This window comes from Mus caroli, chromosome 10 (genome assembly GCF_900094665.2).
Source record: "Mus caroli chromosome 10, CAROLI_EIJ_v1.1, whole genome shotgun sequence".
Lineage (NCBI taxonomy): Eukaryota > Metazoa > Chordata > Mammalia > Rodentia > Muridae > Mus > Mus caroli.
The window spans coordinates 46627706-46646537 of NC_034579.1; the positions used below are offsets into that span (position 1 = coordinate 46627706).

The following is an 18832-nucleotide window of genomic DNA, read 5'->3' on the forward strand; positions in this document are numbered from 1 at the left end:
AAGAGCTGAGCTTTATAGGATCCTTCAGGAAGTTTTCAGTAGAGAAGTGGTCCTAGGTCTAGAACAAGGCAAGAGAGAACAAACGAAGGGGAAAGTGCTCCTTCGTTGACTGACAGCCAATGTGGAAGTGAACTGGGAGCAAGCTTCTGCCAAGACCGAGCGAAACACTTGGAAAAAAGGCAGCATCGCCTCCGCCCTCCTCCACCCTGCCATCTGTGCGGTACCTGTTCATCCAGTCCCCTCTCCACCATCGGGGGCTCTGGAGTTTGCCCAGCGGCCACAGGTTCCCCAGCCCCGCCCCGCCCCGCCCCGGGGCTCTGGGCTCTACACAGTGCTCCTTCAAGCCCGGCGACGTGCCGAGGTCCGGGCGGTGGGAAGGATGGCTAAGGTCCGGGAACTGGAGGAAGCTTTCGTGCAGGGGCAGCCTTCACCCCAACTTCCCTCCGAGATCGCGGAGGAGTGCTGCGCGCAGCTGCTTGGCAAGGGCTTGCTGGTCTACCCTGAGGACAGTGCTTACCTGGTGACCGGAGAAGCCACGGGCGCTAGGAGTAGTGGGGAGAAAGGCGGAGATCCTGGGCTGCAGGTGGGAGTTAAATCAGGTGAGTCCACTCGCCCGGCTGCGGTGCTGAGTCCTAAGGGTGTCCAAGAATAAAAAAGAAACACTCTGAATACGCATAAAGTAGGCTGCTCTTTCAGAACCATTTCATTTCACCAGAAACACTGTTAACTCTGAGGGTTTGCTCACCTCCTGCCTTGCTCCTCCTTGGGTGCAAAGCAAGGTGGGTGTGGAGGTCTCTGGACTGATCGCGTGTTCCCTTGTTCTTTGTCATTCCTTACACTCGCCCTCAGAAATGCAGTTAAACAACGGCAACTTTTCCTCGGAAGAAGAGGATGTGGACACCCAGGAGAGCAAGACCAAAGCAGCCGACCCACAGCTCTCTCAGAAGAAGAGCATCACCCAGATCATGAAGGATAAGAAGAAGCAGACGCAGCTCACCCTGCAGTGGTAAGCTGGTCCTGTCACCCGCACTGGCTGACGTCCACCAGCCCGTGTCTCTAAGACCCTGGCTTTCCTCAACTTGCTTCTCCTTAAAACTTCCACAAGTTTAAAAGACCCACGACAAATGCACCTGTTTTCTTGCACTGCGTATGCACACAGAGACCTATTCTGACCCTGATGAAAAGCTAAAGCCACAGGTTCTTCACATGTAAGCTGTGATGAATTTTTCTGTGATTGTTTGCTGAACATAAAATATATTTCTTTGATATTTTTATGTTTTCGAGATATGATCCTTCAGAACAGCGAAAAATGGAAGGCGTTTAACTCTCTGTTTTAATCCATAGGAGGGCAGGTACTGTGTCAGTCAAAACAGATGGATTGAGTTAAAAGTACAAAACAGAAAACAAAATCACTCAAGCAGGCATGATTAAATAATTTTCAGTTTTTACAGCATATTGCATACATGATTTAATATAGTAAAACACCACAGATTAACTTTTTTGCCCAAGTCTTTTAAAAATTGAGAAATAATCAGTAGGTCTTCTACATATGAAGTGTGTTTTATAATACTTTCTGCAAACGGAAAAGATATCTAAATAAGAACGTGTCATTAAGAACCGTTGCATAATGTGAAGCATTTGGGGGACAAGATTTTCCCCCAATTCCAAGTAATAAATAAAGACTAATTATTTACTGGTAAGTTATATTCTCTCTCTCTCTTTCTCTCTCTCTCTCTCCCCCCTATATTATTATCTAAGAATTAGAAAAATAAAATCTATAAATACTTGTAAACTGTATTTTTGTTTTAAACATTAAGTTCTAATTTTTATAGCCGGATGTTCTGAACGTATATGCTTGAACCCTTTCAATGTCTGAAATAGAAAATAAATATGCCTGTAAAGTTACATTTTAATAGATAAAGTTTGCTGTCATGATTATTACTTGAAAATACCCCAAAACTGTAAATAATTAAGAAGCTATCTGGAATATTTAGGAAACAACTACTGTCATCAGGATATTTGGAAAATAATGTTTAATTTTAAATTTACTTTAAAGGATTTTGAGTGATTACTCTCAGGTTTTCAATTCAAATTGAGTAATTGGAAACAATCTTGAGTGTTTCAAAATTCATACATACATATGTCTAGCTTAACTCAGAGTTTTGAAGGGAAAACAATAAATATAAAAATAACTATCCAAATAAATGCATAGTGGGTATTATATTCCTATCTTTAAACTGAAATTTTAAATAGCTGTTTCTTTCTCATAAGATTGTTCATTTTTGAAGACTATAGAGCACATTTTCCCAATCTTCTGAAGAAAAAGAATGTTGTAGATTTAAAAAAAAATACACCAAGTTCCTTGAATTTTGAGAAATTTGTGAGGCTGTAGAATTGTGGTTGGAGTGTTAAAAATTAGAACTGAAAATCAAAGTAAAAATGTGACTTATTAACTCCAGCTTTTATTGTCAGTTAGCTATTCAATTTTAGATAGGTAAATTTATTTGTTTTGAAATACTATATCCTAGTTGGTTTGGATCTTTTTAATTAAAAAAAAATAATTTAGTGTCTGAACCTTATGAAACAGGTTCCCTAGCTTTTATTTGGTGTGCATTGAGAGTATGTATCCAGCCAGGCAGTGGTGGCACACGCCTTTAATCCCAGCACTTGGGAAGCAGAGGCAGGCAGATTTTTGGGTTCAAGGCCAGCCTGGTCTACAGAGTGAGTTCCAGGACAGCCAGGGCTACACAGAGAAACCCTGTCTCGAAAAACAAACAAACAACCAGAAGAGAGAGAGAGGGAGGGAGGCAGGGAGGGAGGGAGAGAGAGAGAGAGAGAGAGAGAGAGAGAGAGAGAGAGAGAGAAGAGAGAATGTATCCAAAGTCTTAAAGAATAAGATGTATCCATTTTATTCTGACTAATACTGCATATTACATTGCTCTTATGTTGTAAATAATTATGTTTTATTAAACATGAAATTCATATAAGTACATTTTAGTAAAAGTAATTTACTGAAATTTTTGAAAAAAAGGGGAATAGAATCTAAAATCTTTGGTTTCTAGGTTGTCATTCAGATGATTGCAACACAGATTTTATTTATTACATTACGTGTAGTTGAAGTTAAGTGGAAATCTACCCAGATTTGCAAAGCTTATATAGTTAGATCTATACTATAGGGTTTGGATTGTAGGTTGTGTTTAGAGACATTTATATATATTGTCTCAGTTATATATGAAAATTTAGGTGAATATTGGTGTAATCGCAATAAAAAGGTGTAAGAGTAGAAAGATCATTTTCATTTCAGCTTCAGTGAAATGAGTTTACCATGGTATCTTTCCCAAACAAATACAGTACCTTTTGTTGTTCAGTAGTGTGTGGATAAAAGTAAGGGCCCATAAGCTTTGACAGGGTGAAGCCTAGTGGTTTTTCGAAGAGCTGAAGAGGTTCTTCTAAAAACACAGCATCTTTAATTTCACCATTCATAGTCCTAGATCAAAGAGTAAAGTACTGAACAGTGAAGATTTATACAGCAGTAAGACCTAGTATTTGAAACGATGGCCTGGAAGGAGTGGTTACTACATTAAGATCACATTGTAATTGTACTAACAGCTGTTTGCTGTGGATTTTACTCTTCTAAAATTAATTCTTGTGACTTGTTTGTGTTCCTGTGGTTCCATGTGTATACTTACTTACAACACAAGCATATCATCTCAGAGCTTCTGTGGGTCAGGATCCTAGACAGGTCACCTTGACACTAAGTTCATAGTAATACCCGATAGAAATGAAGAAATTAGTTGATGCTGAGAGTTCACACTAGACATTTTTTTATCTAATCTTATTGGTTGTTGACAGAATTTATTCCCTAAATTGTAGAACTGAGGCCTTTAGCACTTATGGATTACCAGCCATATTCTTAGAGATGGCCCTCTTCAGGAAATTGTCACTTGCTTCTCCAGATGTGAGGAGGGTGTCAGCTCCGACTTCTGATCATCCTTCTGCTTCTGACTTGGAGACGTTGTTCCTAAAGCTTGCCAAGCAAAATGGCATCATCAAGAGATTTTTCCTTTCCAAGAGAAATTAATAGACACTTATCATAATCTTTGTACACAATTTAAAGTCCACTGGTATGTTCTGATTATGTAAACATTGGATAGTGACAACTGTGTAAGGAGTATATATATATATATATATATATATATATATATATATATATATATATATAAACTCCTTAACATTAACAGCAGTTTATGGTGTTTTTAATGGAAATCACATGCAAATTCCTCCCTTAGCAATTTTGAGATATATAGCACATAACTTTTTTTTGCTTATTTCATCCTGGTATTATTTTAAATAGCAACCAAAATAGAGAAAGTCCATGTGTATCTACTCATCAACTCACTTTTATATGGTCTCTTTTCAAAACTAACGTTGTCATTGAGGGAGTAGGGACATAATAGTGAAAAGGGTTGACCTAATTCTTTGCCTTTTCTCTCAGGCTTGAAGACAATTACATAGTGTGTGAAGGAGTTTGCCTCCCACGGTGCATTCTTTATGCTCACTACCTAGATTTCTGCAGGAAAGAGAAACTGGAGCCAGCTTGTGCAGCCACCTTTGGAAAGGTATACGACATATATTGGCTATACTGCCTTATAACTAATATTTTCGTTAGACAATGTGTAACTAAATTTACCTAAATGAGTTCTCTTAGACAATGTTAAGACATTTGCTTTACAGGCATAAATGAAATTTATGTCTGGAACTGCTATATGTGTATACCTTGATTTTTCTTTTTGAGTCACAGATTACTGGATATCAGATCTAATGTGTGCTCAAAGCAAGCTCCATACAAAAGTAGCATGTTTCTTCAGAGAGGATGAATTCAAGAGATTGGTATAAACTATAATGGAAAGTAAAAGCAAGTGAAGGTGAACCCATAAAATCAGGCTTTTCTTATTATTTATACAGTCCAAATACTTGAGTTTTTGACAGATTTTTACTCTATTACTTAAGCAGTTGGCCTTCATCTTTTTCTTAGTTTGATTATGTTTATGCCACAGAATTGACATATTTTATAATGGGATTGGTTACATTTCTGTCATTTAACATTTCTATCACTAGGATGGGAATCTGAGTCTGACACTGGATGGCTTATATATGTTCATATCATTTTGAGAACTAGAGAACAATATCAATTGCTTGGTAAAGTTTTCATCTTTGAAGCCTCTACCAGTCATCTGTTGTCTGGGAATCTAGGGATATATTAGTAGAACTGTAGGGAGTTTGGATTTCAAATATTTCACTTCCAAAGTCCAAATTCTAACTTGTAGAAGACTCATTGTCCAGAAATCAAGTGTTATGGTCCATCTCCTCAGGCTTCCCAGGAGGGGATTGAGGCAGGTGATTTATATACAGGTATATAGCAGGCCCAGGTTGACCTTGAACTTGTGGTCCCCCTGCTCACCCTGTTGAGTGCTGGATTTATGGACATGTTTCTTTCTGGCCAGCTCACCACTTTAAAAGTAGACCAATGTCATACCTTAAAGAAGCAGATTATTTTGGGGGTAGGAGATATCCTTTCGTGGTTAAATGAACTGATTGCTTTGTCAAATGAACCTCTGTAACTCTAGTTCCAGGGCATCTCATACCTCTTTTGGCCTCCATGGGCACTGCATACATGTAGTACACAGACATACATGCTGGTAAAACACTTATACATATAAAATAAAATAATACTAAAAAGTAGTTAATTATTTTGAAAGCATGTTTTCTTATAGAGACAATGTAATGTTTCTCAAGGGGCCTAGGATCTAGCCATGCCTGTGATGAGCTTATTGTGATACTTGCTGATAAATAATCTCTTCAAGGCTTAGTATACCCTCTAAAGTTGGATGAAACAGCTTCTAATGCCCATAATAGCACTATCATTTTTCTGAGCCTACCCTATGGTGATAATGTCTAAGTGGGACTCATAGAGCACCTTGAATGTCCAATTAAACTAGAAGTAATTAACCCATCAAAATTTCCATGGAGCTCGCTTAAGATCCAAAGATCTTTTCAGAAAGGTGGTGGATATTTAATATGGGTAAACCTCTGGATGGAATTATTATAAAGGAATTGAAACAATCTTCCTTTGGCATAAATAAAGTAACCATGATAATTGATGTATTTCTTATCAATACATGCATGTTACTTTAAGTGTTCCTTTTGGTTTACCATTTACTTTCTAGAATTAGGATATGAGTACTTTGCATAGAACTACACATATTCTAAATCTTGTCTTTCTTTTTAGACAATTCGCCAAAAATTTCCCCTCCTAACAACTCGAAGACTTGGAACGAGAGGACATTCAAAGTAAGAACAGAATACTAGGTTTCTCTTTATACTTATAGACATAAGGTAACATTGTCTTATCAGTGAATGGAACCACATATTTTTTTAGTAAGATAGATGCTGACCAACTATAAGAACTAACTAACATACATACACACACACACACACACACACACACACACACACACACACACACACACGACAACATCCCCTAAAGGATAAGGTCAATACTACAAGGGGAGTCCTGACACGCTTCAAGTTCCTCCTCAATTGTTTTCATCCCGATGGTCATTTCAGTCATGTAATATCCCATCTTCTCCCTTCAATCTAAATGGCATGCCCAATAACCGACTTTTTCATCTCTCACTATAAATGTAAACATACAATGAGCTATATGCTTCCTGCCCCTTGAAATTCTTGGATATTCTTTCATAACTCTCTGTAGATCTCCATTAACCCATACTCACCAGTGGCTCGTCTGTCCACATTTACATTTTTGAACAGGATCAAATCTTCATATTTAAAAAACAAATCTATCAGGTCATACCTGTCATACCCTCCACCACTTTTCTTTTATCTTCTTTGCTGTTCCTTGAAAGACTAGTGACTAGTCGCTGTTCCTAGAGCTAGGCACATTACTTTACCAGAGTACTTCTGTTTCTGGGTAAAACTCAAATAGCCTATTTCTAGAATTACTTGTTTTTTGGCCTACTGCCTAGTACTTGCTCATTCTGTCAACCTCCCTCTTCAACCCAGAACATGGACCTATGGAGTCTGAGTCACTTCACAGCTTCCTCCCATCCTTCTACCTTGCAGGCAGTCTCCTGAATTTCAGTGTGATGCTGACCCATAATGCAGCCTCATATTAGTTTAAAATTTTCTACTAACCATAGCAAAAAAGTAAGAATAAATAAGTGAAATTAATTTCAATAAAGTTTTATTTAACCCAGCATTCAAAAATATTTAATTATGTAATCCATAATATATTTTGGAAGAGAAGATATTTTGTTTTGTTCCATACTGAGATTTTAAAAATCCCGTACATATTTTGCACCTTCATTATATGTCTCTTCTCACTACTTCATGATTTTTACTCTTAAAGACAGCTTGTTACCTTGTTATGCAAAGTGTAGTATGATTTAGTTTCAACCTGTTTTCCCCCCGTATTATTTACTTCTCAGTTATCAGTATATTGCTATGGCTGCCCCTAAATTAGCACCCCCAGTACCTTTTGAATCACCCAAATGTCTCTCTTCCATGTTAGCTTTCTCTGCTGAGGACACTCTTGTCCATGTATGTATTTTGAAAGCTTAGCCACTTCAAGGTATGCATTATGAAGCTTCTCTTTTGAATGTACTCTTGTTCTGTTAATTTGGGTAAGTTCTTTGCACTTTCATAGCTGTTTATTTATATCCATTAAATATGATATTAATTTACCTTCTTCCTAAGCAGATACTATTATGAGGACAGATACTTTGTCTCATTCATTTTTAGTCCTTTCTGTTGTCTAACACATAATTTATTATCAATCAATACTTACTTTGCTGATTTTTAGGTACTTTAAAAATTACTATGGCCTGTGAAAGAAGAGTAAAATACCACACTGGGGCTTTTTCCTTCTAACCAAGTCAGCTTTATTTCAAGCTGGGCTCAGTCTAGTTTGATGGTTTCTAAAGTACTATATTGTGTAAGTAGAGGTGAGATCAGACAGTGTTTGAAGTAGAAAGACAGAGAGCAAAGAGGCAAAGCAACACAAGCAATCCTCTTGACAGGATCTGGAAGAGGGTGGGTGGGCAGGCTGCAGAGAAAGTCAATTAGTCCCAGAAGGAGCCTTTAGGATTAGTGATGAATCATTAACTCTGCCCATTGTGACACAGCCACACTCCAGTTCTTACGTTGATATAGCAACATTTGGTGACTTCTGGCAACTTATTTGATAATTAAGAGCCATTGACATTATTGAGGCCTAACAATTTGAATTTTTCTGCCTTATTGATATACCATTTGCTTTTTATGACATGGCTATCAGCCTTTTGGGCTTTTTTATATTATAAGTAGAAATAATGTCCACTGTGTAAACAAAATATGTCAAAAGATAGCAAGGATCATCTTAGAAATGGTAATGTTCTAATATGATTATACTTATCCAGGTAACATTTCTGGTTTTGCTTCTAAATGACATCTTCAGATTTTATTGTGGAAGACAGTACATCTAAGACATCATGCCTAATGGTTGGAACATGAGTGAAAGTTGAACGAATCAGGCTGAATTCTATGCTTCCATATGTAACTGTGTGAGAACAGATAGATCAAGCAGCCTTTATCAGTAAAGTGGGCTGTGATACCTTGTATCATTATTTTAAGAATTAAATAACATTTAAATAATATTAATGGAAGATCAAGTACCCTTTCAACTTTATGTTGATATTCTTTTATAAGAGAAAATTGTGACTGAAAGCATCAAAAATCAGCAGTGCAATGAAGTTTTTGTCTATTGAATTGTACACACACACACACACACACACACAAACACACACATTCCTTAGGTCTAATCCTTTCAATAATGATACAAGATAAAAATGTATTTTTTTTATATAAATAGGGACACTGTAGTGAGAATGTTATTGACTTGCTTAAGTCCACAAGGACACAACACACTAACAATGCTGGCATTTATACCAAGGTTCAACTGACTCTAAAGTATATATTTATCAAGTAGTAAAATTAAGAAAACCACTTGTTTCTAGTATCAATCATACTACCCAAACAATTAATTTATTAAACTGTTTATTATTCATATTTTAATTGAGATTTTATTAATTTTGTACTGCTCAAGCAGTTATTAAGTACTATTACATTCTTCCTTAAAGACAATACTATTTTATTAATCTTTAGTCACTAATTTTAGTGATATATATTTTGTATGAAAGCAAATTTGCACAACCAATGAACTCTTAGCCTCTTAATTTTAACCCTAAGCATCCTCGAGGTAAATACATTATCTTCCAATTATTATTTCAGCTAGGTATTTAGCATTTAAAGGTTTAAATTTTATAACAAATATTTTATTACTGTTGCAAACATGGAAAACTGAGACATAAATATAAATGAAGTAATCTTATTTAGAAAAATCAGGAAATTACGCTTTCTACCAGAATTTTAACTCATTTTATTGTAGTGTTGAGTAAGTTTTGAATTTTTCCATATTTTCATAGAATAATCAATTGTTAAATATTTTGTTTGGGATGTCAGATGGAATTGCTGCTAGGTGAAGATGGATCTAAACAGCTCTTCTGTGTTCTGGACAGGAAGTGGGTATCACAGTTTCTGAAACTGACCTCAGATGTACTTGGATTCATGGAATAAAGTCTCTTTCCATTTCATACCAATATATGGATTCTAAAGGTTGGGAAGCTATGATCTATGTGACAAGGTGTATCAAAGTGATAGCCAAGTCTACAAATCAAGTGAACTCCATTTCTCTTCCTTAAGCCTTATTTTTCCAGCCGCAATAACATTAACTGTATATAAGTAGACATCAAGACAGAAAACATTATCTCCATGTTTCTTCTCCTTTCTTTGATGCCAAAAGAGTACATAGAGCTGTAGTTTCTTTTACATTTTTAAATTTAAGTTTTCAAAAAATGAAATTCTATAGGCACCACAGAATAAATCATTCATATTTATGATTCTGAGCATTTCAGGAATAATTGATACATTCAGCTGGAATTGAGGTACAAAGCATGGTTCTAAAGAGTTTTGGAGATACAAAGAATGATACGATAGGTTATCCACTATCAAAGAGTTTTCACTATTAATATTAATAAGCATCATATTAACAGTCTCGATAGTGGCTAGCCTTTGGGGATATAAGTGAAACAAAAAAGCCTGTTTGTGTCTTTGCTCAAAAAAGATGAATAAAGTAAGGGATGTTGTAAGTCTGCTCTTTAATAGATATCATGTACAAGGTAGACTGAATCAAAGTTACATTTTAATTTCTTGTAGACTTTGATCAACCAAATCTTGGTTTTCAGACATGATGAACAAAAGCTATTATCTTATTTATTAGTGGTGATTTAGTGGGTTAATAAAAACTGATATGACAGCTGCTCTTATCACAGCAAGTTATTGCAAGTCCCTGAGCCGCTTAACCCTATCATTTCCTTATCAGTGATCATTTGTGTAATGTAAACAACTAACATCAGGGTCAGTAGCTCAGTGGGAACATATGTTTCAGGAATTCTATATGAGAAGTGAGGAGGAAAAGAAGTGTCAGCGTAGGTGTATCCTGATCAGCTGATGAGGGAAAGTGCTAGACAGAAGGTCAACATGCTGGCCACGAAGGAGAAAGGAAATAGTCTCACATAGTCTACTGAGAATCTGTAATGGTTATTTTGAGTCCATGTATTAATTAAACATTCCTTTGTGTTCATAACATATAAATAAGATCAGTCACTTGACAGAAAGCATACGGCAGAGGACAGTGGTGTTAATGAATGGACACAATATTGTTAGAAAACCAGAAAGACTAATTTTGTGACAAACTCTTTTTTTTCTAGACAACATAACTAACCATGCTCAGAAATCATAATGGTATTTATAAGATGTTTCCCTTAGTAAAATGGGTGTAATCATACAGTGTTAAAGAATCATGACCTGTTAGAATGGCCCACAAAACAAGAAGGGGACAGAGATACATAAGTCAAAACAGTGAAGCAAATTTCATTCTTATTTACCATGTACTTGCATATGTTACTTTGTTGCAATCTTCCTGGAAACATTTCTTAGTGAGGTTTGTTTTAGCCAAATCTACTAATGACAAACGATGCTTTAAAATGCTGCAGTGGAGATGAAGAATCTGTGCGTACCCTGCATGAACTCACTCCTCCCAGTGTGACGGGGTTTATATTTAACTCTAGGAAGCCAGGGTTGCTCGTGCACTATCTCCTCTCTTCTCTGAAAGACACTAAATCATCACTAAGATGATAACAGGTGCTTTGTTAGAACAAAAGGAAGCTTAAGGGGGGAAAGATTGTTTTGTTTGCTCCCAAAGAACCTAGGTATGAGACACTGGAGCACAGCAGTGGACAGAGTAAAATCCCAAGATTTGTGTCACCAGCAGCTTCCTTTCTGATTTTGTTGACCTCATGTAGGTCCTATAAAATATTTAAACATTCAGCTTTGGTTTTGCTCAAGTGTTTTATTGTTAACATGGAAATTCACAATGTCAGGTGTTTACTAAAAAAGAAAAAATTACTGGATGCATGCTTATGTATTATTGGTTTTCAAGTGCATAGGACACAAAGATTGATAAATGCCGGAGGATATCTTCAAATCTTAGTGCTTAAGCCATTGGCAGAGATACTAATGATTACAAGGATAAAGGTACAATGGGATAAATGGCCAAGAATGGAATTCAGTGGACAGAGAGATTAGTTTTGCCTCAGAGGGTAGGCAGTTTCACTCACTAACAATATACCTCAAAGTTGACTAAGAAACAATCCTAGCCCAGGAAGGAAGAAAGACATTCAACAAAACAATGGCTGGAGCCAGCACAAGCTCTTTATGGAGAGCCAGTAATCCAGGCAGAAACAGCTAAGATTACAAAGTGCTTGTAACTGGGTGAAAGGACTGAATATTTTTCCATATATCACATGTGATAAAATATTTTGACCTTTGCCAAATTTTAGATTGTGCCAATCACACATACATGGTTGTATCTGCTGGACTTTAATTGGCAAGTAATTTATATAGTCTGTTTTATGACACATTGCTAGTTTTAAAACTTTTTCCATATATTCAAATATTCAACAAGTTTATTGACTCCCTGTTACAGGAAGCATGTAATCTAGAAGGCTTTATTTACACGTGGAAGATCAAATATGAAACACCCTGATCAATGCTGCAGGTCTGCGGGATTCATGCTGACTATTTGTGCTACTCTAACTCATAATGACTCATAGAGAGTGTGTGTATGAATGCACATGTATTCAATCTACTTGGCTTAATAATTTCTAATTGTGAGTAAGCTTGAGATTTTAAAAAAAAATTAGTTGCATCTTCTGCATTTCAGGAATGAAGGCAACATACACTGTTGAAGTACAGAGTTGCCCTGTGAAACTGTGACCTTGAATTTTGCCCTCAAACCCATACAGCTGTTAAATAATTGCCTTTAAATGAACCTCAGGGTTGGTAAGATGGCACATTGGATAAAACTCTTGGCCCCCAAGCCTGATTATTTGAACATGGTCTCTAGACATCATGGTGGAAGAAGAGAACTTACTCCTCAAAGTTTTCCTTCTGGCCTCCAGACACAGGCACTCACAGACACATTCCAACACATCACACACACACACACACACACACACACCCACACATACACACATACACACACTCATGCACACACATCATGTGCCCATATACACAAAAAGAAAGAAAGAAAGAAAGAAAGAAAGAAAGAAAGAAAGAAAGAAAGAAAGAAAGAAAGAAAGAAAGAAGGAAAGATAAATCACAGATTTTTTTCAAGCTTTGTTATAAAGTTGAGATAATATATTACCTACAGACAGTGGGTATTTGAAATCATGTATGTACAAAGGTTTTTATAGTAGTAGGAACTCAATAAATAGCAACTATTATTATCATTTGCTATCATTGTCTTCAACTGGTGTAGCATGTGTTAATTCAGAATTGCATTTCTTCCTTTTTAAAATTGTTTTATTTATTTACATTCCAAATGTTACCCCCTTCTGGGTCCCTCCTCCAAGGGTTCTTCACCCCATCCCTCTTCCTCTTTGCCTATGAGAGGGTGCTCCTCCACCCACCCACCCACACCCCTCATCTACTTACTCCCTCACCCACCCACTCCAATCTCACCCCCAATCCCCTTCTCTGGGGCATCAAATCTCTACAGGATTAGGCACTTCCTCTCCTACTGAGGCCAGACAAAGCAGTTCCTTTGCATGCTTTTCTGCTTTTAGACTGTTAACTCCCCAAGGTCTGAGACCCTCCCCTGTCTGACTCTGAATCCTCACAATCTAGCACACAGATAACATTTGAAGAAGACTCTCTCTTTCACTAATACCCTATTGCCAGGCATGTTCATGAGACTGCATTGTAGAGGTGAAAGCAACTGGCCAAGTCAGAATCCTGGTGTTTGGTTGATATGTCAGTTACATTTGACTAGTGAATAAAGTGCACAAGACCTTGACTTTGAATTCCAGGTTTTAAACTTTCATGCTTTAATGGTTGCATTGGTAAATAAACACCAATAATAATGAAATCATGTTCTAAAACTAGTTACTAGTAAATATATATGAAAACAATCTTAATATCATAAATAGGAAACAAATTACAAATCCACAGTAGCCAAGGTCTTGGAGGATGCTGCAATTTGAAATAACTAATGCAACTATAGCTAACTGCAATTAATGCAACTATCAGGTAATTTTAAAATCTGGAAATATACTTTCCTCAGTGCTGCTCAGTGTGATTACTACAGCAAGACCAGCAGGCATCTAGCTCAGGAGGCCACTGGGATAAACAGCTAGTCTTATTTTTCTTGTCTATTGCATTCATTATTATTCTGACAACTGTCCCAGTGTCCAGACATAATAGACTTGCTTTGAAGTTTTTTAACTCATGGCTATATCTTGGACTTACCTGGTTGCCTGTTACCTTTGAAGGCAGTATAGTTGTTTAAAGATTGCATGTCAAACCACTTCACCATGGGATAGAAGTATTTTATTAAAAGTTGAAAAATGGTTAGAGATGAGAAACTAAAAGATAGAAGTTTATCAATGTTTGAAACAACACTTAGCATGTACTGTTTTATCAAGTAGCTAACGTGTAGTTTAAACTACAGTCTGAAGAGCAAAGGAACATGAAGTTATAATATTTTTCCATTTAAAAAGATTCTCTCAACTTTGGACACCACTACTTTATTTCTTCTAATGCAATGACATTATAATAGTACCTTAGTTCTAAAGTTCTAAAAAGGAAATATTTCAAACTCCCAAGTTCATAATCTGAATTCTACTACTATATCTGACCAAATTCATATAAATCTGCTAGTTTACCCATAGTTTAAGTACTGCTGATACTGTTTATTATTTATTATCTACTGTTTAATTATTTCTATTACTTCATTTCCTTCAATTGGGTCTTCATTAGTTAAGCTTCTTTCTTTTTCCATAGACATGTAAAGTCAGTTCAATAGTTTTGAGCTTTCATACACTTCCTACTTTCCCTTCTTCATTCTTGCTTCAATACACCTTAGAGATTCTCTTGTCTCATATCATATAGTATAGCTTTTATCATCTATAAAAATAGAGTAGTTATGACAGCCTTCTGTTCAGGTCAGTAGGCTACTGTTTTCCTTCTACCAAAACTTATAGCTTAAATCTTCTCAGTCTTTTCAGACTTACAATGTATCATTCTTCATACCTGTTTTAAAAATATAACATTATTTGTGTGTGTGTGTGTTGTATGTGTGTGTGTGTGTGTGTGTGTGTTAGTTTTAAAACCACTGTCTAACTCAAGTGACATTGAGTCAAGAGAAACAGCTTTGCTGCCACAGTCCTTGTGTTTGAAGGCTCTGATCTCTCTGTCATCAGGCAATCAATATCCTGAGTGAATTCCTTGATCTAAAGACTACATCTTTCCCCTCTCGCCCTAGAACCTTGACATTCCTCATCTGAGAGGCTTTTTCCCTTGAGCTCTGGGGAGCTGCTCCCAATCATCCATACGAGGCCACCTCACCCTACCAATCATCCACACCTTACCCTACCTGCGCATATGACCCTTAACTGAAGAGTGGCATTAGGAAACTTGAGAGTGGTGGAAGGATCTGGGATGTGCAGTACCTATCCCTCACAATAAACAGACCAAAAAATGATAAGTGCTGTAATGGTGGGTTTTCCCTACTACCATGCTCTCACCTGGACTTCCATGAGTCTAAGAATCCCAAAGTCTGTTTGCTAGATCATTATAGGTGTGCATTATAAATGCAAACACAGACACTATTGCATATGCCAGCAAGATTTTGCTGACAGGACCCTGATATAGCTGTCTCTTATGAGGCTATGCCAGTGCCTGGCAAATACAGAAGTGGATGCTCACGGTCATCTATTGGATGGAACACAGGGCCCCCAACGGACGAACTAGAGAAAGTACCCAAGGAGCTGAAGGGGTCTGTAACCCTATAGGAGAAACAACAATATGAACTAGCCAGTACCCCCTGAGCTCGTGTCTCTAGCTGCACATGTAGCAGAAGATGTCCTAGTCGGCCATCATTGAGAGCAGAGGCCCTTGGTCTTGCAAAGATTATATGCCCCTGTATAGGGGAATGCCAGGGCCAGGAAGCGAGAGTGGGTGGGGAGCAGGGTGGGGGAATGTATAGGGGACTTTCAGAATAGCATTTGAAATGTAAATGAGGAAAATATCTAATAAAAATTGTTAAAAATAAATGTAATAGCACAGGAATAGCCTATGTATCAGTTCGTTTGTTTGATTTATATTTTTAAGAATTTTGACATGTTGCCTAAACCTTCTAGAAGTATATCTTTTCTAGGTCATGGAAATGTTTAAGTATAAAACAACTGTAACCAGGTTTTTCTTTAATTGCTAATGTCATTAAGAATGGCTTGAAGTGGATATCTGTTGTTGCTCTATCCACTTTAAACTTATATGGTAATTCCAAAAAGTGACATTTTAAAATATAGTTAGTGTGGAGACCAATGAAAATGTTCTCATCTTTTAGTTTTATCTACTTCCTGACCTTAGATGCACATGGATTGGAAAGCATGGCAGGAAGATGGGCGGTGGTCCTTCATACAGATGTTTTCATGTGGACAGCAGGTTTTACTAGGTTAGTGCAGTTATTCCTAAGTTTCATTTCTCTTTCATTAATGCAGAAATGGTTCTTATCTTAATGTAGGTATCATTACTATGGGATTGGCATCAAAGAAAGCAGTGCATATTACCACTCTGTTTATTCTGGAAAGGGCTTGACAAGGTAAAGTAATAACTTATATTTCTTCATGTCTTTAAGTATATGTGATATCTATTCAATGAATTGCTTTGTGATTTTGCTTACTATGAAAATGTTTTCTTCTAATTATCAAATGGAATGTTAGTATAGTATGAACATTGCCACGATATAGTCTAGATTAATTGATAAATTATATAATTTTAATGGCTAATGAGAAAGTAATGATTAGCCAAGTGTCCCCCAGGAGATTAGCAGGAGAATCCAAGGAAGGAGAATTGTCTTTAAGTTTACATTTATTCAGGGGCTGGGGAAGATGGCTCAGGGGTTAAGAGCACTTGTTTTTGCAAAAGACTCATATCCTCTAACTAACAACCATCTAAAACTCCAGTTCCAGAGGATCCAACGCAGTCTTCTAGGCCTCCACGATAGACAGACATACATGCAGCCATAAATATCCATACACTTAACATAAAAATAAAGAAATCTTTTAAATATTTTCATTTACTCATAAGGCTGCATCTATTTTCCAGGCTGGATTCAATAAAAACAAAGTTAAAAATGTGATTTTTTTAAAAAAAGACTTGTTTTAAAAATCTGTATATTTGAATAATACCTTAGCAACACAAAAAGGTTATTATAGTAATTGCTCAACATAATCTTTGAGTACCATATTGCTTATTAAGACAGTATGATATGATTGTCCATTTGAGTCTCTGTGACAAAAATCCATGTTATTATAAAGAGCACATTGTTTAAGCTGTCAGGAACTATCAGGAGCAGGATATTAATATGTTAGGTTATAATCAACAAGACCAGTTGGGTACACAACTTTTAGAAAAATGTTAGAGCAGACTAATTAAAACTTCACCTGAGATTTCCTCATGGCACGGTTATGGAGAATTGCTTATGACTTAGAGAAAAAGAACTAATTTTAACAGTAAAATATCTTAGGGGAAAAATTAGTCACTTGAGTTATGCTACGATTAATTTGGGTATTACAGTAGTAGGTTAGTGGTGAATAACCACAATAAAATGTAAATTCAGGCTAAGACACATACAAAACTTTAGTATAAAGTGTTTTTGCTTATATCAAATTTTACCCAACTTCCTAAGATATCTTCTATTTTAATTTCTTCCCCCAAATCATTTTATGGACATTTGAGCAGTGATGGTGTTATAAAACAGGTTACTTTTAATGTACTCTGTGTTATCTTGCTGTAATGATAATTTCTTTCAAACTAATGGAAAGTTTATGGTTTTTAAGGTTTTCGGGGAGCAAACTGAAGAATGAGGTAAGAAGACTTTTTATCTGTTTCGCATCGGCTATGTGTCTTAGAAAGTCAGAAAGTTTTGTTACTTAAGAATAAAAGTAAATGTTATTTATTGGGAGCCAATTTAAAACAAGAACTCCAAATGCAGTTAAGTCATTCTTTGAGTGAGACTCTTTGCATGGACATGCTCAACAGCTCCCAGTTTGCTTGGGAGGGATAATTTTCAGTGGTTTAATACTATATACTTAGAAATTGAAAAGTAGGGTACAACTGACCTAAGAATTTGTACTTCAGTGACTAGAAAAGCTTAAGTAGAGGATGCAGAAACAAATTGTTAACTGAACTATACTGATTCAGGAAAAAGCTTTCATAGTTGTCAGGAAGCCCCAATGCTGTACTGCCCTGCTGTTTGTTCTGCTACTCTGTATAAACACACACACTCACACACACACAGGCATATGTTCATATACACACACTTGCACAAGCACAAATACATGCTTGCACACATACATGTACACACATACATACAGGCACTCATGCACATGCATGCATGCAGCCACACACATGCACTTGCACATGCACACAACTCACACACACACTATATGAAATCTTTTTCCCTTGGCTACCTCTCCAACCTCTCCTTAAAGAACAGATCAGCAAACTGATTTTATCTAAGTGAGTTAGACTACCATTAGGGACTGCATGGCTAATTAGGCACGTGATAAGACCTTCATTATCTTTGGCTTAACTAATCATTAAAACAAGGTGCCATAGAATTCTAGGCACATGGTAATGTGTTGTGTGGTAAATCACAACTCAAGGTAAAGTGTAACTCCATTTATTTGATGAAATAATGCAAGCATATTATCTTATAAAATAATAAAAGACCCCAACCCTCTGAAATGACTAGTTTCTTTCCAGTAATTTTAAAACAGTTAATGGTTAATTACACAATAAAATCCAGATTGCTTTCTTAATCAATGAAATAATAGCTTTTATTAAATAAACAATCATGAAACTGCAAAAATATTGACATAGAAATACACGTTGGTTCATTTAAGATTAGGTCAATAGGGGTTGTCAGTGATTTCACCCAGGTGTTCTTCCAATCCAATGATATGACCACTGAGCTTTGCTGCATCCCCTGATCTGCCCTGTGTGCTGTACATTTTAGGTCACAGAGTAAAAGGAAAACATGTCTGAGATCTACTTGTTCCTCCTTAGGTGACTACATTACTAATTC

The 18832-nt window shown here is 36.5% G+C and overlaps 1 protein-coding gene across 3 annotated transcripts in view; it reads left to right on the plus strand.

Annotated features, from left to right (window-relative positions):
* The first annotated feature begins 336 nt into the window (after positions 1-336).
* Rfx6 (regulatory factor X6) overlaps positions 337-18832 on the plus strand; it is a 52805-nt gene continuing 34309 nt past the window's right edge. The window contains exons 1-6 of one of the 3 annotated variants that reach the window (XM_021174814.1): positions 337-599; positions 850-1006; positions 4496-4619; positions 6290-6351; positions 16265-16342; positions 17583-17610. In XM_021174814.1, coding sequence (XP_021030473.1) covers positions 380-599; positions 850-1006; positions 4496-4619; positions 6290-6351; positions 16265-16342; positions 17583-17610 — 669 coding nt within the window. In that variant the 5' untranslated portion in view covers positions 337-379. Of the gene's footprint in view, positions 600-849; positions 1007-4495; positions 4620-6289; positions 6352-8236; positions 8481-16264; positions 16343-17582; positions 17611-18832 lie in introns of those variants that run through there. The other 2 variants (XM_021174816.1, XM_021174817.1) reach the window with 2 other exon arrangements.